The sequence below is a fragment of the Eupeodes corollae genome, chromosome 3, assembly GCF_945859685.1.
Source record: "Eupeodes corollae chromosome 3, idEupCoro1.1, whole genome shotgun sequence".
NCBI classification, from domain to species: Eukaryota; Metazoa; Arthropoda; class Insecta; order Diptera; family Syrphidae; genus Eupeodes; species Eupeodes corollae.
Genome location: NC_079149.1, coordinates 31,013,166 through 31,038,985, shown reverse-complemented (window position 1 = coordinate 31,038,985; position 25,820 = coordinate 31,013,166). Strand labels below are relative to the sequence as shown.

Genomic DNA, 25,820 nt, shown 5'->3' with positions numbered 1-25,820 from the left:
TGAGGACCTAAGTAAGTAAGTAAGAGTCAAGTGGATAACGAAGCACTACTGGCGATAGGGAAATTCCAAACCACTTGAATTTGACAACTGAATCAGACTTTTAAAGAATTTATGCATGGAAATACTGTGGCTTGACGATTAGCAGTTTGAATACTCTTTACAAAGAGGAAAATAACATTTATATTATCAGAGGAACCCCACTTAAATTTTTTAATCAAGTTCAATACCTAGGAGTAAAAAACTGAAGTGGGGTCCAAATACAATAGGATCTTCAGTAAAAACGGGGGACCAAATCCTAAGATCATTCTGTGGATGTATACAATGGGGACCCCTGCAACTTCTGAAATGGAAGCAATACTCAGTCTTCTACTCCTGGAATTTTACGTAAGAAAACTGCTGCAAAAAGCGCCTTACGGCTAAGCCAGACCAAATGTTGGAAAACCACGTACATACATCGGGCACATCTAGATCATGCATGAATGCACGTCTGAATTTCAATAAACCCTTTAGTGATATCCATTCCCTGATCGGAGCGAATGATTTAACAATGTCCAACAAATAAATCAGTCGACAATATCAGTATTATACTGACGGCTCGAAAACGGATGTAGGAGTAGGTGTCAATTTTTGACACTATAATCAAATCGAAGCTTGTAAAATTCTGTCGAAATTTAGACTCTTCTGGATACCAGACCACAGTGACGTGTCTGGAAACTAGAGAGCTAATGAGTGGCGAGGACATGTATAATTCTGGACCACTCCCATATAGACTCACGTATAGCCAAACCAACTTAAACATATCATTGGTAACAAGATACATACTTCAAAAAACGAATGGAAGATATAGGAAAGCCTCGAAACCTACCTAACTACAACCAGGAAACTATGGCCCAAATTTAACGAAAATAAATCCAGTTCGCATCTAGACAAAAAATCTCTACGATTGTTTGTGAGCATATTATTAGGTCACAACTTGTTGGAATACCTTAAAAAGAAAATGCAATGACGAGGAAAAGCAGGAACATACAACCCACTTCATATGCCACTGCCGAGCACTATGCCAATCAAAATCTTAGGCAGACACTTCTTCAATAATTTTGTAGAACTAATAGGCATTTCAGGAAACCGCCTATTAGGCCTAAAACAATTCTCTAAATGGCTGGAACAGAAGAATCCATAGGTTGATACATTTTATTTTCAGGGCAGATTAATACTTCGGGGTATCACAATAGATTTACATGGAACTAAGTGTGGCGAAGACCTCACCAATCACCAGCAAGCTCATTTACCTAACCTGAGACAACGGTTTGGTCTAAGTGCCAAAAATATAGCCGCAGTTTTGAAACAAAAATTACAAGTGTATTATTTCATCCATTCAAACTGCCCTAAAATCTGTTTGGGTAGTTAAGGAAGTATAAATGAAGCTCTTCATCAAATTTCAGCTTTGGTGGAATTTCTTCAATTTTCTCCACACTACAAAATTTAAAAAATTGCATTTTCTCATTTCGAAACTCTTAATTTATTTTCTGAGTTAAAAAATTCATATTCGATGGTTATTCTTCTTCCATTAGATGCTTTAGTCTATTCTTTGAATTAACTGGTTGAACGACACTGGATCTTTGAATGGATGATAAACGTCGTGAAATTCTAGCTTGTATGCTTGGTTCATTGTACATATGTGCTGGTATCTTAGTAGATTGTTTCTTTGGAACTAAAATATATTTAAATTAAAACAAATATAGTATTTTTTAAAACCTGAATTTCCAAGTTTACCAAATCGTAGGGTACTTAGATTATCTATTGAATCGTTACTAAAGCACGAATACAATTGTTCAGGACTTAGAGGAGGATGATTTGAGATTAACTGAAAATAAGAAATTGGGGTTTTTCGACCACAAAAAGCTTATAAAAGATATTCGAAGTTGGAACTTACTCGACTGTTTAGACTTCTTAAGACCAATTTACTAACTTGCTTGCAATTATTCATAATGTTAAAATTTTTTACAAGAATTTATTTTTTATATTAAATTCAAAAAAGAGAAAAAATATTCCAAGACTTTTTTTTGAATTTTAAGATTTCTGACTGAGAATTTGCCTAAAACTGATTTTTTAATATATTTCAGATTTATTTTATTTTAAGTAATCTATGATCCAAAGTGATTTTAAGAACTTGTTAAGTTATATTTATATGAGTTTCCTAGAACAAGGAAAATAAATACAGAATATCAAAGAAATTCAGCATCCAATAAGAAGTTTCATTTTGGTTTTAAAATAATAACAAGCATTTTTAAGAGAAATCAATGGATGGATCAATTTCAATGGAGAACAAATATGTTATTATCAATTAAAAACAAAATTAAAAAAGCTACGGTTGCAGCTATATGGTCTTCATAGCTTCATGAATTCCAACTTTTATGCTTTGAATCGATTGTGAATTATTGACATTATCGTTCACGTGGCGTCAAAAAAAAATCTGAAGGTAATAATTCTCAAGAAACCGGTGACCAATTGTGATCATTTCTTCGAGAAATAACAAGGTTGTGAATTTGTTCTTGCAAAATTGCGTTTGGTTAGTTGATAGTGTGTCACGAACCCGTCTTGTTGAAAATAAACGTTAGCCACATCAATATATTCTGATTCCTGTATTTCGGTAGCGCATGCCACTCACTGTAACAGTAGCAATAATCTCAAGAAGAGTAAATTCCAATCACACCGCAGCGCCATCCAGCCCTAAAAAAGCACCAAACTGTACTTTCCGAAACCCAAATGTAAACATTTTGCTTATTGAGTTAGCTTCCAAAAAAACCGGATCATCTTGATGCATTTCCAAAACTCAACATACGACGTTGGTGATGATCGGCCAGCCAGAGTTTTTTTTTTTATAACTGAAATCAAAGGTTGGTTTAATTTAAGGGGCCGATGTTGAATGTAAACTAAACCTAAACCCCCAGGTTTTTTCTTTGCATTTCATTTGATATTTCTTAATTTCAGACTAACTCAATTTGATTTCTATAAATATACACAATCGAACAATGCGTTAAAGTTATTTAGGCTTATTATGAAAATGGGCATTCAAACTAAAATGCAAGTCGTATACTGAGTGGTTTTATCTGTCAATTTAATGGTCTAAATGTGCAAAACATTTGAGAAAACTGGGTTTATAGGGGATGTTTAAGCTTAACACGCTTACCACGTGCAATTAACTCAAGAATTAAAGCCTTCTGACCATTTCAAGCATCGTCAATGGTTCCAAGAAAATTATCTTTAGTGATAAAGCACATTTTCACCTCAGTAGAACAGAATTTCCAGATTTAGGTAAATAATAATCCAAGTGTGATTGTCGATGTCAAAAGGACGGTGTCATTTGCCACACAGCTGACAAAACAATGGCCGTGTTATCTCACGCTCAAATTAATTGCAATTGTCCGCCAAGATCATGTGATTTGACATCGTTTGGACTTCTTTCTTGGAAGTTGCCAGCAATGATTTAAGGCTAAAGGATAAGATAATTCAACTCATTAAAGGCATAGAATCTCAATTATGCTTCAGCTTCATCGAAAAGTTAGACCATCGAGTAGAGCTGTGTTGCCGAGGTCGTAGAGGCTATTTGGCCGATATTCTGTTTAATTCATACCACAACAAAAAGAAATTACAATCATGACCTAAATAATTTATGATTCATTCGAATTCAAAATCGGTCCTTGAAATTTAACCACCCTTCATAAAGCCTTTATACTTTGGTCTTTATGCAAAATATTGTGTATGTTTCGTCAACCTTAAAGTAACAACATTTTAAACTATTCTTGAGCGACTCACACGATGGTGATTCTAAACATAGCTGGTTGCTTGTTGTTAAAACTTAACCTCAACAACACAATTTTTTGAAAGATTTCACTAAGAAATTGCTCCACAGCAACCTAGATTTAGTTTTGCTAAATGTGGCTGCAAAATTTGTAACCATTTTTGAGTTGATTTTAATGCATTATTGAAGCTTATGCTGTTCCATTTTTAGAAATTGTGTGGAATTTGCTTATGAAATGTCAAACAATGACAGCTTCGAAAGTTATAGTTGTCTAAAAAAGCAATTTGTTAAAAATGAAACCTCTTATTGGAAATGCTCTTTTTATCTGAAACAGTCAGCAAAATATTTTGATATGGCAATGCTCATCATTGTTTGTGATCGATTCACAAGCCACAACCCATCGAACAGAAATCATTAATAAATAATAGATCGATCGAAACCGGGCGGGCTGGGCCAGCGATCAGTGGTCGGACCGAACCGTAAGTTCGGCTTAAGATCAATCGATTCTCTTGAAAAATTGAAAGTTCCGTGAAGGTGGTTAACTGCATCTAACAACCGCAACATATACTTACTTTCATCGAGGAAATTCTCGTCCCCATTTTCAATACCTACATATATACCTGCCTGCCTACACCATAAGAGCAGAGGTAGGTAAGAGGACATAATGCATCACATATAATTTATTGTCCAAGTCTAATAAATTTCCAATGATGCAATTTGATGACCTGGTTTGGTTTTGTTTAACTTTCATCTCTGTCAGATACAATTTAGCTCTGCTCAACTCAGCTCTGGTCTGACAGGGCTAATTATTGTTCTTAATTGCAGCTAAAACACTTTTTAATTAATGTTTATTATTCTGTAAAGCATTTTTGTATTCTCTACACATCAGAGTTTTTTAAGGCTTTAAAGTGCGAGGGTTGAATGATGAAGATGGGTGTGTAGTTTTTGTTTTTAAGACTGATGTATCTAGATATAGCGATGACTGATGACTGTATAGCTTAGTGTATTATGGGAAGCTGATGCGATGTAGCCCCGACCGGTATAGGGTTGCATAAGACTACCATATTGTGATAGGATGATGTAGATAAATGGCTAGCTGCTTAAGGTATACCTATCTAGTATTTATGGGGGACTAAAGTTAAAGTATCTAACGTTACTAAAACGTAGTTACAACTTAAGAAAAATATGTAAAAAACAATAGACACTTAGAAAATGAATTAGTTTAACTCTCAAGCAGGGGTGGGATTAGTGTATTTAGGTAACCTGACTTAAATGGAGGTGCGATGCGGAGGGTTGATAAAATTTGTAGGTGGAAATGTCTCTAAAAAAATGATTTAAGTTAATAGTATCTATTAAACTATTGTGGATAAGCTGTCTCTATTTTTTGTAAAACGGATACAAGTAGGTGGAAGATTGTGTTGATTTCAATTTTTTTTATATTTGCACTGAATAATTATATGTGCTAAACATCAGCAACCACCTGCTGGGCAGATATTGTTTGATAAATTAATTATACTATATACGCTTATAATGATGGCTTATTCTCATCGGGGATTGGTCTTAAATTAAGTTGCATAAACACAAATTACAAAGTCACTTTGAAATGTTGCATTTGTTTATTCTGAAAGGTATATTCTTAAGAGAGTAATAGTCCAGTAAAATAGGGGTTTGACCTCGAAATGAAAGATAGTAAGTCGAAATTACAATTACTTCTTTTTGGTGTTCTAAACATTTTTAAAGAGTCTCAAAAAATCCCTTGCCTGCGTTGTTAGTCATGGACCAACGAAGGCTGTGAAAATTACATTTTCGTTACTGTCTCCGTTTTTATATCTCTAATCGTTAATAGTTATAAAATTGTTGTCATGTTCTATAGAAATCCATTTTGGAGCAACTAGTCCCAAAAATCAAGCCAGACTATTATTGTGTTTGATAATTGTAAGAAATATTAATTGAAACACCCTGTTTTCTTATATAATATTCTAAATCATAGTTAATGTATTTTATTTACATTTAAGAACTTCATTATGATGTTTAAATCCATCAATCGTTCGATATGCTTTTCTATTATCATGATATTATGTATGCGTTTTCGTAGCTGTACCAAAACTTCTAATATAAGTATACAAATTGTAAACTATTTTTAAGCTAGTCAGTTGCAATAAAACCTTTATTATCGAAGCATCGTTTGTCTATTTATTTTATTTGGTTTTGCTTTTTCACTCCGTGCCCCTTATATAATGGACTTGGCTTATGTAAAATAACAAATTTATTAGTTTAAAAATTTTAGTTTGTTCGCTATTTATTTAATCTGAATAAGTTGCTAAGCGTTGAGTAAGTCTGCTCTCTATCTTCTATTTTTGGAAAAAAAGGTAAGCTTGGCAATTTTGGGAGAGATTGTAATACCATTGAACTAATAACAATATATAATAATAATAAAAATAAAAGTGAAGGGCCTGATGGGATTCCTGCTATTGTGTTAAAAAAAATTTGGTATTGGAATAGCCCAACCACTTTTGTGGATTTTTAATCTTTCATTAGCCAAAGGGCAATTCTTCAATTTCTGAACGGTTTCATTCTTATCTCTAATTTTCAAATCGGGCTTGAAGCAGAATATAACCAATTATAGACCCATTTGTAAAATTTCTTGTATTTCAAAAGTATTTGAAAAGTTAGTTTGCAACAAGTTGACTGTGTTATTTCAGAAACATATTTCGGTTTCTCAACATGGGTTTGTAGCAGGGAATTTAACCGTAACAAACATTAATACGCAAAAACGTTATTACAAAAATATGGAAAAAAGATTGCAAACAAATGTTATTTTTACAGATTTTGCAAAAGGCATTTGACAGAGTTAACCATCAAATCTTAATAAACAAAAATAACTTCTCTAAATATTCATTCTTTCTTACTAAAGTGGCTTAAATCATATTTAGCTGGTAGAATTCAAATAGTTAAAGTTGATAGCTAGCTCTTAAAATATATCTTGGTCCCATCTGGTATTCCACAAGGAAGCCATTTGGGTCCATTATTATTCTTGTTGTTTTTAAATAATATGCCTGAGAATTTTCATAATTCAAACTGCCTTTTTTTCGCGGATGATCTCAAACTTTAACGTAAGATTTCTTGTCAAGCCGACTGTGTTGGACGATCTGTTGAGGTTCGATAATTGATGCAAGCTATTTCACCTACTGTTAAATGTTTCTAAATGTCTAGTCTTGTCGTGTTTCCGAAATTCTAATCCCAAAGTATTTGATTATACTATTAACCATGCAAATTTAGAGCGTTTATAACGAAAGAAGGATCTAAGAGTAATCTTAGATACAAAATAAAAGAAACTCTCAGATTCATGTACCTTAAAATCTGTGTACAATTCCCTGGTAAGGTCAGTTCTTGAATGCTGCAGCATTTTTTGAAACATTTTTTACAATAATTCAATAGACAGAATTAAAAAAGTTGAGAAACATTTTACAAGGTATGCAAGGCCTTCTTATTATACTCGATGTTTATTATTTGGTATGCAATGTCTAGGGCTTATTTTTCAGTAATGTTAATAAAGGGTGTCCCAAAATTAACGCAAGATTTGAATTAAATAGAAATTGCCGTTTTTAGTCTTTTGATAGTTATATTTATATTGACTCGTAAAGTACATAGGATAGGGTTATGTATGGAATAACACATCGGACAAATGGCCTCCACGGCTTTGCATGCACATGCGCACTCTTTTGTTGAAATTTTCTATGACCATTCTGCATAAATGTGGCTGAATTTCGTTGATGCAGCGTTGAATCTCCTCCTTTAATGCACGGGTGGTTGTGGGCTTGTTGACATAGACTTGTGATTTCAAATAACCCCATAAAAAGAAGTCTAATGGTGTTAAATCACACGATCTAGGAGCCCAATGTTGATCACCGAAACGAGAGAGTACACGACCTGGAAATGCCTCATGCAGTAATTGAATTGTTTCACGGGCTGTATGACATGTGGCACCGTCTTGTTGAAACCACATATTGGACACATCAATATCATCCAATTTTGGCAGAAAGAACTGTGTAATCATGTCGCGATATCCAGCACCAGTAACAGTCACTGCTTGACCAGCATCATTTTCAAAAAAATCTGGCCCAATTATGCCTCCAGCCCAAAATCCACACCATACTGTCACGCGTTGTGGATGCATTTGTTTTTCGACAATCACATGTGGGTTCTTCGAACCCCAAATGCGGCAATTTGGGCGATTGACAAAGCCATCAAAATGAAAATGTGCTTCATCGCTTAGGATGATTTTGCTCGAAAAATCAGGGTCCATTTGTTGATGTTCAATAATCCATTCAACGACATTTAAGACACGTTGTTCTATCGTGTAACGCTCCATTTTTAATAACCCTATACTGTTAGCTGTCAAATTTCTTTTTTTTCAGGGTTGCCAACACTTCACTGCACAAATGGCAGCAAATTCAAATCTTGCGTTAATTTTGGGACACCCTTTAAGAGACATCGTCGTCCTTCTCTACGAAGCCTAGTTAATTGTCGAAATAGACCCTCTAGAACTGCACAGTACCGGTTTCATTTTTATGAGCAGTTTTATCGTACAAATTGTGACAGGAATGAATCCATTACTCTTTGCACAAGAGAATTGAAATTAATTTGCAATAGGATTGATTTTAAACTTGATGTTTAGAGTGAAAAGCCTTTGAGTTCTTAGTTTTCAAATATAGTATTGAGATGAGTTTTGGTTTTGAATTTCTGCGACTGGGAAAGACGGAATGTGGCAAAATATTTCAATATTTTGAGAAGTAAAAGAAAGAATTTCTGTGCTTCTATGCGTACGAGCATTCCTGGAGGCACGAGTACTACGGTTGGATTGCTTGAGCGTAGGAATGAAACTGGCTCTTTCTGTAGAGCATAATCCGTTACAATATCGGTAAAAAAGAGAGGGACAAAAACTTTACGAAGGCCTTCAAGGGACTTGAATGATTCATCATCACCAATCAATTTGAACGCTTCACGGTCTATACTGTAAAGGATACTTAAGTAAATTGCAGAAGAACCAGCCTAAAGATGGGAATTGAACATAAGCTTTCAACGTTTATAAGTCTAATAGATAATAGTCAAATCAGAGGAGAGACAAATTTCTTTGTTCGCCCCTGGGTACTTATCCATCATTTTTACCATAATCGCGTTTTCGATCTTTCTACAATAGATTATTGGAGATAAACATACTGAGAACTTCTAGATTCAGTAGGCTACATTGTATTTACATACGACGCATTAAATTCTACTCGATTTTAGATTCCCCATTTAAGAATGCTGTCAAGATCAAAATTACTCAGATTATCGTGCGTTGAAGATTCACATCTGAAGAGCAGGATTGTGAATATAAAACAGAGTATGAGTATCGTCAACAAAGCAGGTACGTGATTTAGAAGTTTCAAACAAGAGTTCATTAATATAAATGAGAAAGAGTGTCGGAGACAGTACAGAGCCCTGTGGCACTCCAACATATATTCTGAGTTTCTCAGGTATGAAAACATCCTATGGTACTGGAATTAAATGGTCTGAAGTATAATTTCTAACCAAGGAGGGATTCCTCAAAACCGAAAGCATGCAACTTCGATAAGAGAGCATTATGCCGAACTCTTTCAAATGCTTTTTAAATATCAAGTGCAATATTTTAACTTTTCCCAGAACGATGTAAATATATATCTATTCCACTTTTTGGTGGGATAAAACATGAGATCATCAGTGGCCCTCCAAAAGCTACGAAAGCTGTGCTTCCAGTCATTAAAATGCCTTCGATTTTCGAGATATTTCTTTAGCTAATAGTTAATCGGCGTTTCCATGAACTTGGAAGGAAGGGACGTAAGTGCGATTTGTTGTTAATTCGAGAAGGAAAAAATTAATACATCAAAATCTGGCGCATTTGGAGTGCTGATGAAAAACCTCAAGTTTATGTGGAGACACCGTTACATTCACAAAAACTGTATGTTTAATATGCCTTATGGTGATTAGCTCGTGCCAATAGGTTTTTTTGGTCTTCATCGATATGATCGAAACGATTGACTACTTGGAAGACAACATCGATTTTGTCGATGTACGGCCACAAGTGTACGAAAAAGAAATCGATAATCAGAGCTCTAAATTAAAATACGGCCAGCCGTGGTGGTTATATCCTAAAAATCATATTAAAGTTATAATTCCAGAAGGTTATCTTTCGAATAAAGTAAATTTCATGTCAGTTTTAAAAAATCGAATTCTTGTATTTCATTTTGAAGTTCTATGCCTTTAAAAAAATATCCTCCACAGTTAAATCCTTTTTCTGTCACCTCAATTTAAAGAAAAAAAGGCTTGATTTAAAATCTCCGAAATTTCACTTAAGCATCAATTCTAAGTTTAAGGCAACGTATGTTTTCATTTTTGAGATCTTAACCCATTAAACATTCTGTGTATACTGTCTGTGGAAGCTCAGCACATTAGAATTAAGTTTCACTTTTTGTCACAGTCAAACACTATACTCGCCCCTCTGATTTTTGTTTACGCATCAAAGAACAAAAACAATCTTAAATACCTATAATATGATGATTGATGTCTTTAAACGGGCTTAGCACGAACGTCATCTTTGAGTAAGCATTATATGAACATCTATGAAACACGCTAAGGTTTATATCTACATATCTAGTATAGGCACTCATCTCGTGCTCCACTGGTTCGTATATCACACTCTTTACCTTCATATTTCTAAAAATGTTTGCGAAAATTATCGTTCGTGTAAACTGTTTTGTGAAATCATTGTATAAATGTTCATACCGCCTTAAACAAAAAAAAAAAACAACAATAACAACAGCAACAAAAACACATGTTTAATGTTCCCGACAAGTGGCTGAGATAATTATTTTGACAGCACAAACTTGTCTGGTTTGATCTGATGGGAAGATGCATCAGCTTTGTACATTAGCGTTGTTTTTTACCCCGTGCCTGGTCTTTTCATTTACGTTATATGGAATTGAAGATCATTGTAGGATCATTGTTTTTGTGTCGCCCGTCGACGTTTTCTTCTTCTTCATTGTCGTCGTCGTCATTGTACGAGTCCAACAGTAAGAGGCTCCCTCTTAGCATGATCTTGATAAATTGATACTTTATGGCTAAATTGTTGATTGATGGATAAATGTAAATATGTTTGTTTGTATTTTTGTATCTTTTTGGTTTTGTATTTTTTCTTCTTTTTTTTCAAAATAATTGCTTTCACAGACAACTTACTGTTTGAGATGAATCTTTTGAATGTTTTAAACATAAAAATGTTCGACCGGAAGATGACCTAACATTTTTACAGAGGGTAAGATTTTGTATTTTTTCTTCTAATGAGTTCAGCTTGTTTGTTAGACTTTAGAGCGGATGATGTAGCATAAGAATAAATAGGAATGATTGTTCTCACTTAGGAAGTGAATAAGGCTGAACATATTAAGCTATGGTGAAAGATTATTACTAGCTAGCCCTATTTGAATTGACATTGACGACAATCTTAGTCTATAAAAATGAAAAAAAAATACGTATACGCCATAGCGAGCAATTCATATAAAGAGTCTTAAAAGTAAGAATTTTAAATGGATAATTGAAATAACGTAACCATAACTTCCCATCCCGCCTGTCGATTTGTCTTGCTTTGCTTTAGGTTTTCGTGTGGATTCAAAAAGTTGTCAGTTGAAATATTCCTAAAAAATTTAAAATTACCAACAATATTTTTCTTATAAGGAAATAGTTAAGTTTGAAAATCTAGTTTCGTTAAATAGATTTTTAGTCGAAAACAAATTTTTAACAATTTAAGTACCATTTCTTAAATTTTTACAATTTGGATGAATGAAATTAATTTGAGAGATTTCAAGAACCGAACATCAATTTTTACCAAATTTGCCTATTTTTTGTAGATTTTATTTTTTTATGAAAAAACGGACTATTGGATTTTTATAAAAAAAACTACTAAATATCAAAGCAACATTTTCTGCGAAATGAAAAAGTTTGAAGACAATATTTTTAATTTTTAAAAATAAATTTAAGTCGAAAGTAAATTTTTACCAAGTTTTATTATGTTTTTTTAGGCTTTTATTTTTTAAAACTGTCTGCTCGATTTTTCTCAAAATTTTACTGAATTTTGACAAGAATATTTCTTATAAGTGAAAATTAGTTTAAAGCTCTCAAATTTTTGAGAAGATATTTGAGTCGAAAATCAATTTTTATTAATTTTTTTTCGGGTTTTTATCTTTTGTAAAAAAAACTGTCAATTCGATTTTTCTCAAAATTCTTCGGAATGTTGAAAACAATATTTCTTATAAGTTATATGCAATCCCTAATCTCAAATTTTTGGAAAGATATTTGAGGCGAAATTCAATTTTTACCAACTTTGAGTAATGTTTGTTTAGGTTTTTTCGTTTATAAAAATCATTTTGCATTCCTAAAATTTTCGAGGTGACACATTTTTTTTAAATTTTTTTTTGATTTATAAAAAACCGTTAATTGGATTTTTATTAAAAAATATACTTGTTTGGTATGACGTTACAATATATAATTCTTGCAACGGGGAAACATACATATAAACGCTATACATTAGAAACACTTCACATAATAAATTACAAAAATAATATGAACCGCAAACAAGACACTCAAAACATATCCGCCGTTTACTGTTCCTTAGTTTCAGACACAAACAATTCAACAGTTTACATTTAACAGTGACAAGTCTTCAAAGTCGGAAGCGCTTTAAATTTTAATTGTTTAAATTGTTTTTTGTTTTAATGTTTTTGTAATATTTAAATCAATGTAAGTCATACTTGAAAGCTTTACATAATATTCGTATGTATTTAATAAACACTCTTATCATTTATGTGAATAAAGACATCCCCTGAAGAAGACGGCATTCACCGTCGAAACGTTGGGAAAAATCAGATGAAAATTGTTTTCATTTAATCATAAAAAAGATCAACAAAGCCGATGAGAATCACCACTTAATTGTTCTCAAATCAAACAGTTACAATATATAGTATAAGATTTAATTCAAGTCTTTAGCGTTTTTGGTTCATGAGATATTTAGGGTTAACCAAAATTGTCACCTTTTTTTAAACCCACGCAATTTTCTTGGGAGCCCTTTCTGCATTATTATCTGTATTCAAAAATGTATTTGAAGTCGATATCTCTTCTGGTTCTTGAGCTATGGACGACGAAAAAAACGTCGCGAACGTTTTCAGACATCTTTCAAAATATCTTTTATTTTGACTTTAGGGACCTTGAAACGTCGAGAAATGTCAAAATTTTCATTTTGAAAAATCGGACCCATTACAATAACTTTCTATGGGAAATTAATAATATAAAAGAAAGAGTCAAAAGACCCCTTGTAGCTCTCTTTTCTACCAAAAAAGCAATTGGTAATAAATAGGGCTTACAATCCTGAATTAGGAATTGGTTATACCTATCGATAATTGTACTAATTTTAATGTAGGGTGTGTCATTATAGTGGATTTCCTTAGAAAAAGCTATAAACCGCTGCAATCTAAATAAAGTCCAATCTTCAGCTTTTTGGATATGTATATATAAGCGGATCGCTTCGAACGAGCCCATCTGCAACACTGGATACCCTACCGTACCTAACACCTCTTAATGTACATAGCAAATAAATAGCTGAAAGTTCTGCTACTTGCCTCAGAGCTTCATTGCAGCGGGCTAATAACAACATTGGCCACTCAGTAATTCTTAAGTATTTCGAATCAATTCCAAAGCACACCGTCCCCAAAAACTGCAATTTGACAGAAACTTCCAGGTTTCTATACCTTCCAGATGTTTCTGGGAGCATAAAACATTTCTGAAAGATCAGTCAATCCACTTTGATTATTTCTAATTATCTCTAATGAAGATTCCACAACAGTTAAATATTCATCTTTGCTGGGTGCCGGGCCATACAGACATTCGAGGAAATTTTAAGGCGTATGAACTCTCCAGAAATGGTACAATAAATCCCATTCTACCACGTTTTGGTTAATGATGCCATACCAATAGGAACATGCAAACTGTTACTAATGCAAGACCCTATAAACAAGGCAGACATCAGGTGGAATAACATCACTACGTGCCAGGTCACGAAAAACATCTGGCTTACACTAGATTAAAACACTAGATTTAAAGCACTCAAGGTGCTTGCTTTCTGTAAGCAGATCGCATATTAGCTCGATAATCGGTTTCATAACAGGGCACTGTATGGATGAGGAAGAGGAGAAAGCAGTTCTTCACCTCCTCTGTGCATGTCTTGCTCTAGCTCAAAAACTCAAGAACTAACTACGAGAATTCTTCTATAGCGATCAGAACGATCTCAATCATATTAACATAATCAGTCTTTCACGTTTCGTAAGGGACTCAAAGTGGTTACATTAAGCCTCATTCACTTAAACCTAACTTCAGTTTATTTTGAGCAATACAACTTTTTAATTTGAATTCCTTAAAACTCGCAAAACTGTTAATTGGATATTTTCAATATTCAATTAAATTAATTTCATAAAGCCAGAAATTATACATACATACCTAAATTTTTCACTTCCAATCAACAACCACTCCGCCTAATCTTTTGAAAGCTATTATACTCATCAAAATCTCTGTGATTTTAATTTCTTTTTTTTTAAAATTAAAATATAATCGTTTATTTTCCTTCAATCTAAATTTACAAAGGCTTTTTTTTTTAAATCTCAAATCCGATTATGTCAAGCCCTGCCCATAGAGACTCGTTACAATGAAAAGTAAAAACCCATCATCGCTCGTATTGAATAAAGGGGAAAAAGTAAATATAATTAGAAAAAAATGTTAAACAATAGTACAGCGATTTAATTGCCTTTCGTTGGCCTTCACCTTCATCGAAGTCAGTCAGCCAAGTTTATATGCATACATATGTATGTATATGTAGTTTTATTAACACATCATCATCATCATAAACGAATCTAAAAACAAAACTAAGCAACACTTTAACGTTTCAAATAAAGGGCTTAAAAGCTCAATGCTCAACCAACTAACCCACAGACATTGGGCATGAACATTGAAAAAAGTGCAAACATTTTTATATTTTTACCTCTTTCACCCTTCACTTTAAACTGCAGCCACAATACCGGCTTCATGAAATTAATTAGACTCTGTCAAGGACAATTGAATGTAAACAAATACATACATACAATAGCACCTCCCTATTCGAGATCGACCGCCAGTACACCTAGAATCTATCTTTAGTCTGAGTATTATAGATATAGACAAATAGATAATGTATCTTGAAAAGGTTTTTCTTTATAAAAAGGTGACAAACTTGAAATCGAGATGAATTAACAAGGTGAATAAAGGTCAATTGAATTTAGTACTAGGTATGTAAGTCAGTGGCGACGTCGACACTGACAATGACACCGAATTATCGGATCAATGGATGGTTTTAACTGCTGGCTTAGAGGCGGCGGCGCACGGCTTTAACAATAAATAGATTTATCAAATAATTTTTTGTGGTTAAACAAAATAATATGAGACAATTTATTTTTTAAATGACTTGGCGCCGTGGCCGCCGCCGCTGAATTAAGTGTTTAAAGATATCAATTTCAGATAGAATAATACCATTTTATTTTGTGATTTTGAGAACTTAACTAGATTGTTATTATTTAACAGTGTGGTTGACAAGTTCAGTTACGTAGTCTTTATCAATGATCATCTTACCAAGAGTCTTAAGTGATGATGTAAAAAATTAGTTTTGAAAACCACTATCAATAGTTTTGAACTATTTTAATTTTATAAGGGTATTCTTTTTCAAATGCGCATTATTTAGCCACTAATCTAGAAAAACCACGATGATTTTGAATGACATTTAATCATTTTGACAGATATTTTAAAAAGTGTTGCATAATTTAAATGCGCAGATAAATATTAAATGAAATGTTTGATAGGTAAAAAAAAATAATGTTATTTAAACAATTCTTAAACAAAAAAGAGTTATATTTGGGATTCGTCAATTGACTAAAATTTGTTTAATTGGTAACGTAAATTGTCAATTCAGTGTTGCCATAAAGAAAAGTAATATTGTCATATATATAAATTTATTTATTTAGAGGCAAAAGTGTATGATTAAGAGAATTCGATTTTTGAGAAAAGTAGTATAGGGTCATTAATTTTTTAATTTCAAAAGTAAAGTTACAAACATGTCTGAGATGCGACCCACACTGATAACTTCCAATCCCGTCTGTCGATTTGTCTTGCTTAAAAGTTTGTCTATATGTACTCGTATAAATTTCTACCAAATTACTGAATATCGAAAACAATATTTTCTCTGAAATAAAATAAGTTTGAAGCCAATATTTAAAATTTTTGAAAAGATATTTAAGTCGAAAATCAATTTTTACCTACTTTTCTTTGATTTTTTTAATTTTTTGTACAAAAACTGTCCATACGATTTTTTTCAAAATTTTACTGAATGTTAACAGCAGTATTTTTTGAAAGATAAAAGTAGTTTAAAGAAAACATCTACAATTTTTTAAAGATATTTGGGTCGAAAATCAATTTTTACCAACTTTTTTACATTTTTTAGATTTTTATTTTTTGTAAAAAAACTGTCAATTTAATTCAAGTCTCTAGCGTTTTTGGTTCGTAAGATTTTAGGGTTAACCAAAATCTTCAACTTTTTTCAAACTGGTATGGTAAAAAAACCACCCACGCAATTTTCTTGAGAGCTCTTTCTGCATCTTTCTGCTTTATTTGAAATCGATATATCTTCTGGTTCTTGAGCTATAGACGACGAAAAAAACCTCGCTAACGTACGTACACTCGACATCTTTCTAAACATCTTTTTTTCGGCTCTAGGGACCTTGAAACATCGAGAAATGTCAAAATTTTCAATTTGACAAGTTGGAATCATTACAATAACTTCCTATGGGAAGTTATTCTGCATTGTTCATTTTTGGTGCATTAAATATTCGAAAAGATAAATATTTGATTTGTTAGACGACCATCGGCATCACGACACATTGTTGCTTTAAATTTAACCACAACAAGTTTCAACTTCCTTTTTTCTAACCACTCTTTACAAATTCTTAAGAGTTTAGAAGAAAACTGGACCATCAGCCAGTGACCTGCTCTTCTAGCATTTTGGGAAAGAAAAATTTAACAGGTTTTACCAAAGTGTGAAAGGATTCCACACCAACGAGCTGTGCGACTGTTGGTCCACATATTGGCCTAATAATATCGTCAAAGGCATTAAAACGATACCCATCCTCAACAATGCGTGTAGGAAAGTCAGGCCAAATTAACTTAGTATGACCGAGGGTCCATCATAATATATTAACAGAAAATCACTCCAAGAATATTTTAATAACTTTCATTTTAATCATAGGCTTGGCTATGGACTTTCTTCAACCAAAATCGAGCGCGTGTAGATACTCGGTAATGCGAGGAATTCCAAACGATTTTTCAGAAAGTCTTGGTTGGAATGGGTTCGAAGGTGAAGAGCTGAACTTACTCACTGAGCTACTGAGTGATCGCATAACCTCTTGACAGGGATCGCGTGCGATGAAAGATTCACCACGCTTAAGATCAGAGAGGATTGCCGGTCAAGTTCGCCATAATGATGGCACTTTTTGGATTGCGGCCAAGCTATAAGACGAACGAAAAATTGTGTGAAGTATTTTTTTTTTTTGAAAAACCTACGTAACGTAATTTTTTTGTTCAATAATTTTTTAAGTTTTTATTGAACTGAAGATTTTGTTTTGCTGTTGAGAAGTATTGGATTGAGAAAGGAGTACGATAGCTTTTGCGGAAGTCGAAAAAAAAATTTGTAGGCATATCATTTTTTTTGATTTAGATTTTGTAATGAAGTACAGTACTTTGTTGGAAAAACATTTATATTTACAGTATCTTAAGCGTATAGTGATAAATCATGATGATAAATTGTATCATCCAAAATTTTTGATAACTTAGAATTTTAAAATTCAGGAAAACGAGTTTTGTTTTTTTTTTAAGCAGACAATATTTTAAATTTACAGTATTTGGCACAACGGCATTAGGACCAAAAACAGTATAATACAGAATGTCTGGATATTGTAGTTGGACCCACTCCTACGTTGAAGACTTGTCCTTTCCTGGGGCCATTTGATAAGCTTGTTCCTTAAGCTTCGCTGATTTTCTAGAATATAATTAAGCCAAAGTATTTTTGATTATTCATACCAATGCATTCAGCTTCAGGGATAGATACTTTTCTTTTGCTGTTTTTATCAAGAAATACCCATTAAAATGGAGGTAGGACTACACATAACATTTTACGAAAGTCCAAAATTTCAAGATAGATTTTTTCAGCAAATTTAGTATAAGCGTTTTCATGATGTTTTACCTGCAATTTTTAATAAAAAAGAGACAAATTTTTACTAACAAATTTTACCAAATGTCAAAAATGTAAATAGTTCGTAAATGTTCAAGTTGAGAAATATTTTTTTTTATGCATAGACAGTCATTTAAGTTTTTGGAAACCTTAAAACAATTCTGATATTTGTAGAGACTTTTTTAAATTGTTACAGTTAAAAAGAAACTTTCTGTAAATTAATTTCTAGTCAATATCTTAACTCGTTCTTGAGGTATGGTCAACGAAAAAAGGTAACATACTTTTTTTTAAAGTTTACAGGGTTATGAATAGCCTTAATATGTTTACGTTTAAACACAGGAAAATAGGGAAGGATTTGAGAGATACCGGTGGACATTAATCTTAAAATGTTGAATATTAAAATGTAATGAGCAAACAGAGTTCGTTCAAGTATTTCACTTTCTGGATGCGCGGTTAAAAAAGAATCTATGGAAAAGAATGTAGTTCCGAACTTAAGCTAAAGGGTAAACTGGAAGTGCAAGTATAACGTCTGAATTGTTTAATGCAACTTACTAATTCAACAGAACATTGGTGGTAAAAATATCGGTTAAACAAGGAATGGCCTAAAGAATTGACTTAAACTTGTTTTTAGGTCATCTGTGTTTTTAGGTTGACAGACAGTTCAGAAGTGGTGAAGAATTTCTTTCACTGTCGGAGGAATTCTAAGCACCTAGCAGCATTTTTTGGTAATCTCGAATATGTGATCATTCCATAACATGTGATCTGTGATATTCATATCGAGCATTGGTTAGCAGAATCGGAGGTGGGTTACACTTTAACAACAGGAGACAGCATTGAGTTCTTGGAGTATTAAATTCTGCACGGTTCAGAATTCCTTTTTGGACAACACTGTCGAGATCAAAATTTAATGAGCTTATCACACGATAAAGGACTTTGATAAGCTAGTACACACGGACAAGCAAACGTTTATCTGTTTTAAATTACGTAAAAAAATTGTAAATTTAATGTTTTACCATCTTGTTTTCAATATTTGTTTACATTTTACAACGGTCAAAGGTGTGCCAATGATTGATAGATACGTCAGCATCTGAATGTTGATTGTAGGAAATATACCCATACCTACTGGCTGATGCACTTTTTTAAATTTATTAATTGATTTCTATTGAATTCTCAATTTATTACGTGTGTGATTGAATCAAAGTATCTATAAATTGTCATAAATAGCTCTTAACAAGCTACTTAAACAATTCATTTGATTTCAATGTAATTGCCCATTAAATAACATAAATAGGTAAATAAAATAAAATAAAATTCCCCATGACAATTATAACCATATCAATTATCAACAATTTATTAAAAAATCAATATGTGTAACACACTGAAGTAAGTAGTCAAGATTGCAATATCATCTATCAATAGTAACGAATAGGTTACACATTGTGAGTTTAAAATTTATAAAAATAATGATGAATAATATTAATTGTAATTCATACTCACACTATGAGGTTTCTTATGGTTAATCAGGCGCTGATCAGTTTTCCGGACCATCACTACTCTTGACAGTGAACCGCAATCATGTGACGAACTGACCGCAGGTATTCTCGATACATCCATTAGTACCGGTCGAGATGGCCTGAAATAATAATCAAACAAATTATAAACAATCTTTAAGATATTTTTTATATAAATTAAAACAGAAACATAAAGAAGAAAATTATTATTATTAAAAATGAATCAACATTTTCAACAAGTTTACTTTAATAATTCTACACTGAATAATTATTATAAATTACTCTGGAAAACAAATATCTCAGGGCATCAGTCCCGCTTTTTTGCCACAGATAGAATAGTGGTAACCCAATGCGGTAAGAAAATACCTTTATGTAATTATCGCTTCCATTTTGAGGCGGTTCAAACTTATCTGACTGATACCACCTGTAGATATGTCTTTCTATATCTGTGGCTTTGTTTCTCTCTAGCTATACAACTTACTAACCGCTATAGAGCTGTGCTGTTGTTGTTAATGTTATGTGAGATGCTGTAAGGTTCAAACGGATAAAAAGACGAAGTGCGCTAAGTGGATAAACATGAAATGAAAATATGAAAATTGCTATTTTTTTGCTTTAAAAAAGAAAAATATTGTTGTTGTAAGTTGAGAACAATGGGTAGTTGCTAGAGTCTCAGAAGTAGGTACGACAGAAGATATACAACACTATCGAATTGAATAAGTGTCTTTATAAGGAGATTTTAATTGACTTCTTTAATTACGGGATATTAAGTAAGATATCTTGTAATTTTGTGTTACCTTGTTAGGAATAGCTTTTCTTTTATTTTGTTAGGTGAATTTATTCTTTTTGAGATGGTTGCGCAGAGTGTACGTCCGTCATCCAGGTGTACTACGATAATGCATGTCATTTAAACTAATTTCGAAGACTACAAATCCCATTATTATTTTTTTTTAATTTCACACTAGAAACGAAGGAACTAGTTAAGTCTAAAGTTTAAAATGTTTGCCATGAATTTGTCGTGAGATAGGAACAATTGTCGCTCTTGTTATCTACAAAGTAATAGCTAGTTACAAAACCTTGACAGTTAACTTAGCAGTCTCCTCAAAAACGGTTAAAATATAATTTAAAATGAAAAACTTACTATGCAACGGTCTTCAGTCGGTTCCTTGTCCCCCAACTCAAATTTCCCTCACAAAAGAAAAACTACCCTAATTAATATTTGTAAAGAAAGAACTTCCATACGTAACGTTGTTTTGCATTGGGGTTTTTAATATGTAACATACGAGCCGTGTCCCTGGGTGTTACTTGAACTTACTTGAAAGGATATAATAAGTTAAAAAGATAGCCAAATTCTGTCCCGCAATTGTTTTTAAAACTCTTAAAGGGGAACAATTCTGTGAAATATAGTTTAAGCAAGTCTTTAAGCTTTTCCCCATCCCAAGTAGTGGAAGCTCTCAAAAGAGAAATATATCCCTGATTTTGAAACATTCTATATACTATAGTTTTCCTTAATAACTGGGCTATCTAACACTGGTAAAAATTTTCAAAGCGGACTAAAAGTTCTTGAAATTAGCGCGTTCAAACAAACAAACAAGCAACAAAGCAAACAAGCTTTTCAATATATGTAAATAGATTTAAACAATTTCTTATGCACAACCTGTTAATAGATGTAAATTTCAAGGCTTTTAATTTAAAACTTATTTTGAGTTTATTTTAACCGTTAACAACTAAAGACAAATGGTATTTATTGTAGCCTCAAATCTCATTACTTTGAACTTTCGCTAGCTTTCAAAATGTTTTCGAGCTAAATCTCACAAAAATGAGATCGATAAAAGAAATAAAATGAGGTAAGACTCATAAAATGTTGAGGATGTAAATTTATGGTCCCACGAATTGCAATGGCTAAAAATGTATATGTATGTATTTTTACTTGCGACATATAGGAACTATATGGCAAGTTTTGCATTCGTGCAAAATTTCGAACTCGAGATTTTAATCAAACATGATATTACGATGGTAGAGAAGTCGAAAAAAGTGGGTCCCGCGATTCCGTCCGGTCGGTTTTGTCTGTCTGTCCACGCTCCTACAGCCTAAACCATTGGGTCGATTGAGTTCAAACTTGGAAGTTAAGGTTTTGAGCAGATTCGCGTTAGGCGTTTTTATCATTTTTTTTTTTAAGATCAAAACTAACAGTGGCCCCCATACAATTTTTTTGGTCAAAAACCGAAAATTCGAATTTTCTCAAAAACAAACCGATGGATTTTTTTTAAATTTTCTCTAAAATTTTATTTTTTAACTTGGCTTCTTTTTATAAGAAAACCATATTTTTGTATTGCTCAGGGAAGGTACCTCTCATAGAACTGTTATTTTGTTTTTTAATTTTCTCAGCAACTTATAAACTGATTTGAATAATTTTTTTTCTCAATAAGCTCCTATATTGCGTTAACAATATTTGATTAACAAAAATGCAATTATAATTGTTTGGTTTTTTTAAAAAATATTGAATTTTTATTTTTCAAAACTCTATATCTCAAAAACGGGTCAACAATTTTTTACGAAATTCAAACTTAAGACGTATATTTACAATCACTAAACAACTGCATTCCAAAAATATTTTTAGAACAAAATTGGAAAATTTTATATATAAAAAATTAATTTAAAAAAAAACCGCTCTAACGATTTTCAAAATAAAAATTTGAAAAATCAACGGTTTTTTTATTTATAAAATGGCATTTAAATTTTTGAAGACAAACTTATTTTTCAGGTAAAATTTTGAATCTTAAAATATTATTTTTTAAATTATTTTTAGTGTGCATGAGCCCGAAAGAGCGCATTATTTTAACAAAATTGTAATTACATTCCTATCTTTCATCCAAATTAATGCATTCGGTACACATTTATATGATATATTTAATCAACAATCTATTTTAAAGAGTCTATCAAGAAGTATTATCTTGGTAACTTTGTATATATATGATTTTAAAATATTATTCCTTACGAATAAGGTTGTTTCCCACATGATTTACTGGCCTTCGCCTATATAAAAAAATAAATACTTAGTACCTACAAGTTAAAGAAACTGGCCAGAGAGAGAATATGTATTTTCTATTAGAATCACTTTTTCAACGCATACACATTGTACCTATTTATAAAGGTATTACGTACAACTTCTACAACTACTGCTTATTGCTTACGTGTCACTTCTTAGCTAAAATCCAAAACGCACAAGAGCTTGACTGTTAACAACACATGAAAAGCAATTTCTTGTACTTGTTCGTATGCTTGTTTTTTAAAACTTTAGTGAAAAAAATAAATTGAACGTAAAACTCCATGTTTGCGCTGAAAACTTAAGAAGGAATGTAGTATGTACCTTCTAGCCACCAATAACATTCCTTCATTATCATCATAAACATGTCCTTATCTATCTATCTGCATAAAGCTAAGCACGCCAAGTGAACTATTCTATGGTCGTTTTAGACATCTACCTGCTACCTAACTTCACAACCAATAGGCGATCGCCTTACAATTTAAACATTCATGGTCTGCCTCTTTCTTATCTTATTTATTTTCCATCCTGGTTCTTCTAATATGAAATTACAATAAGGCTATCTAAAGGAAAAAAGCTTTTAAGGAACAAGTTGAATCTATATGAATCGCATCGTAGCTTTATACATAATAGAAACCATTTTTCATATACAAAGATCGTACACAAGTAAAAGCAGACTTGTGAATGTAAAAAAAAAAACAAATATCGGTAAAAGATCCTAAACAGCTGACGTAAACATGCAAAAGTTTGTTTCATCCCCTTATTAGATACAAAATGAAGCCATTTTGTTTGTTATATATAGTACATTGACATAAATAAAACAAAAACAAATTTATCAACCTTCATATGGAAGCTCTTTTCTTGAAAACATATACGAGGATAGACTCACATAAAATGAAGGAAATTGTGTTGACTTTTTGGGTCGAAAATTAATTATCTCCCTTATTCTGCTGGCTGCTTATGGGAATGGGAATAATATTTTTCTCTCGCTCCCGCTGAATTTCTCTACTTTCAAAACTAACGCCACGCCAACGACTCGGCATCTGGTCGCCCTAAAAATTTCTGCTCATGAGAGTACTATGGTTTTCATATACAAAGATCGTTCGGTTTTTTTGACAATTCATATAAGTACTTTTTTAAACAGACTCTTTGCATACAGGAGCAAGTTCGTGCGACCCAGTCGTGCATTTTATTTCTTCAGCTTGCGTCATCAAAAATGATACTTTTTGGGATTGTTTGATTTTCTGGTTATCAAAGTTGAATTGATGATGGTTTCGGAATCAATCAAAGTTAAAACTTTTTAACGATCATAATCGAAATTACTCTAAGTATAAAATGGAATTAAATTATGTTTCTAAATACGGTAGAAGAAAAAGATTTCGAACACATTTTTTGCTTTAAAAAGTATGCTTTAAAAACCTGTGTCTAGACTGGCTTGTACTAGATTCTAATAAAATATTGGTTTATTTTGGTCAACAATTTCTTAAAACTGTTGGGTTTACTAAATTATATAAATTAGGAAAGAAATTTCATCTACTTTATGAATTATCAGACGTTCTCTGACTTTTCCAGCAGCTTGTAAGCTTTAAAACTATATTTTTATTTCATAAAACTTGCGACCAAAATATCTGTTTTCTCAATTTTGTATTTTCACAAATACTTAAAAACATTTTGAAAATTAATGATGTTTTTGAGAGTAAAGCGAGACAAAACTTCGTCCATACCAAATTTTGGTTTGTTTCATTGCAAATTATCAATCTTACCAATCATTTTCAGAGCTGAGTCTCTTGACATTGAGCAAATGGATTCTCCAAGTTAGTATTTCCTTCATTATAGGTATTTTTTCTTAGGCTATGTAGTCACTAAAAGAATAGCAGTTTTTTGAAATTGAAGACTTTGGAAAAACTGTTTGAGGCGCAAATGATTTCACTACCGAATGTGACTTAAAATAGAAGATTTTATCTTAGTTATCTAAGCATGAGTAAAAGCTTAGAATTTGCAGTAATGTTTCAAATTTTCAAGAACCAGCATTTTGAAGTCCTAACTTACAAAATTAAAGAAATCCATGGGTTGGATGGAAATATTCACATAGTCTAAGTACATATTTCTGCAGTAACAAAACCTGTCATATATCTTAAAATGGATAAAATGGCAAGTGTTTGGAATTTAAAAAATTATTGAACCCAAAATGGAGGGTCTAAGTTAAAAATACAAATTTTATATTCCACTCTTCTATTGAATAAAATGCAGATTTTTTAAAAATTAAATGACTGCATCGTATTAAATTTTATTTTAAGACCTAACAAAATACAAATAAAATAAGATCAAAGCTCTGAGCCTAAATTAACACCTGCCTTAACTTATTGGTAGTTCTTTCAATTGCAATAAACTTCACATTTATATAACTTCAAAGGTTTTGAAAACAATTTGCCTCGGCTATTTCTTCTTAGTCATATTTTCTAAAGAAAACCAAGTATATTAAAAATTAATTTTTCCAATTACGATTATTTCACTTCATATAACCGTTTGACTTGAAACGCACCATGCTATAAAATTTGCAACTTCCTCATTCACTTACCTTAAGCATCATTTCTTTGAAGTTGATCCGTCCCACATGCAATATTGGAAGGGTTTTGGTTCATTTGAATTCACTGAAATTATCAACTCATCTTTGAGAAGATGAGGTACTAAAAATAAAAGTCCCTCAAAGACTATAAAAAACATCACAGATCGCTTCAATCATCAGTGATGATCACAATTATCATCATGTTGATGAGTTTATGCGATAGTTTTGTTGACATAAATGAGTGTATCTCCTCCTTAACCATATGATGTAAGGGTAGGCTCTTCATCAACATCAACTATCCATAGGTACAAATATGATGTCCAAGACCGACAACAACAACAACATGAAGAAAAAACAACCATCGATCAACTAAACAAACATCTTCTTCCTGCCAGCCGGCTTGCTTAAAGTACCTACCTTCGCATCTACACATAAAGTGAAGCAGAAGTTGGCGGCTTTTCTTCGATGTCAGTCGTCGTCGTCTTCATTCGACCAAATTGGCAGCTCATTTATCATTTTTTGGATCTTTCCTC

At 32.3% G+C, this 25,820-nt stretch overlaps 2 protein-coding genes across 4 annotated transcripts in view; both read right to left on the bottom strand.

The window, feature by feature from the left end:
• LOC129949273 (uncharacterized) overlaps positions 1-25,820 on the bottom strand; it is a 174,515-nt gene that overhangs the window by 20,361 nt on the left and 128,334 nt on the right. For all 3 annotated transcript variants that reach the window (XM_056060627.1, XM_056060628.1, XM_056060626.1), the window contains one exon: positions 19,665-19,800. In XM_056060627.1, the coding sequence (XP_055916602.1) occupies positions 19,665-19,800 (136 nt within the window). The remainder of the gene's footprint in view (positions 1-19,664; positions 19,801-25,820) is intronic.
• On the bottom strand, positions 1,496-2,136 carry LOC129949274 (uncharacterized). Its single transcript, XM_056060630.1, has 3 exons — positions 1,934-2,136; positions 1,774-1,864; positions 1,496-1,711 (listed from the first exon to the last, which is right to left on the bottom strand). Exons 1-3 carry the CDS (start codon positions 1,985-1,987, stop codon positions 1,554-1,556), a joined length of 303 nt encoding a protein of 100 aa, XP_055916605.1. The 5' UTR covers positions 1,988-2,136; the 3' UTR covers positions 1,496-1,553.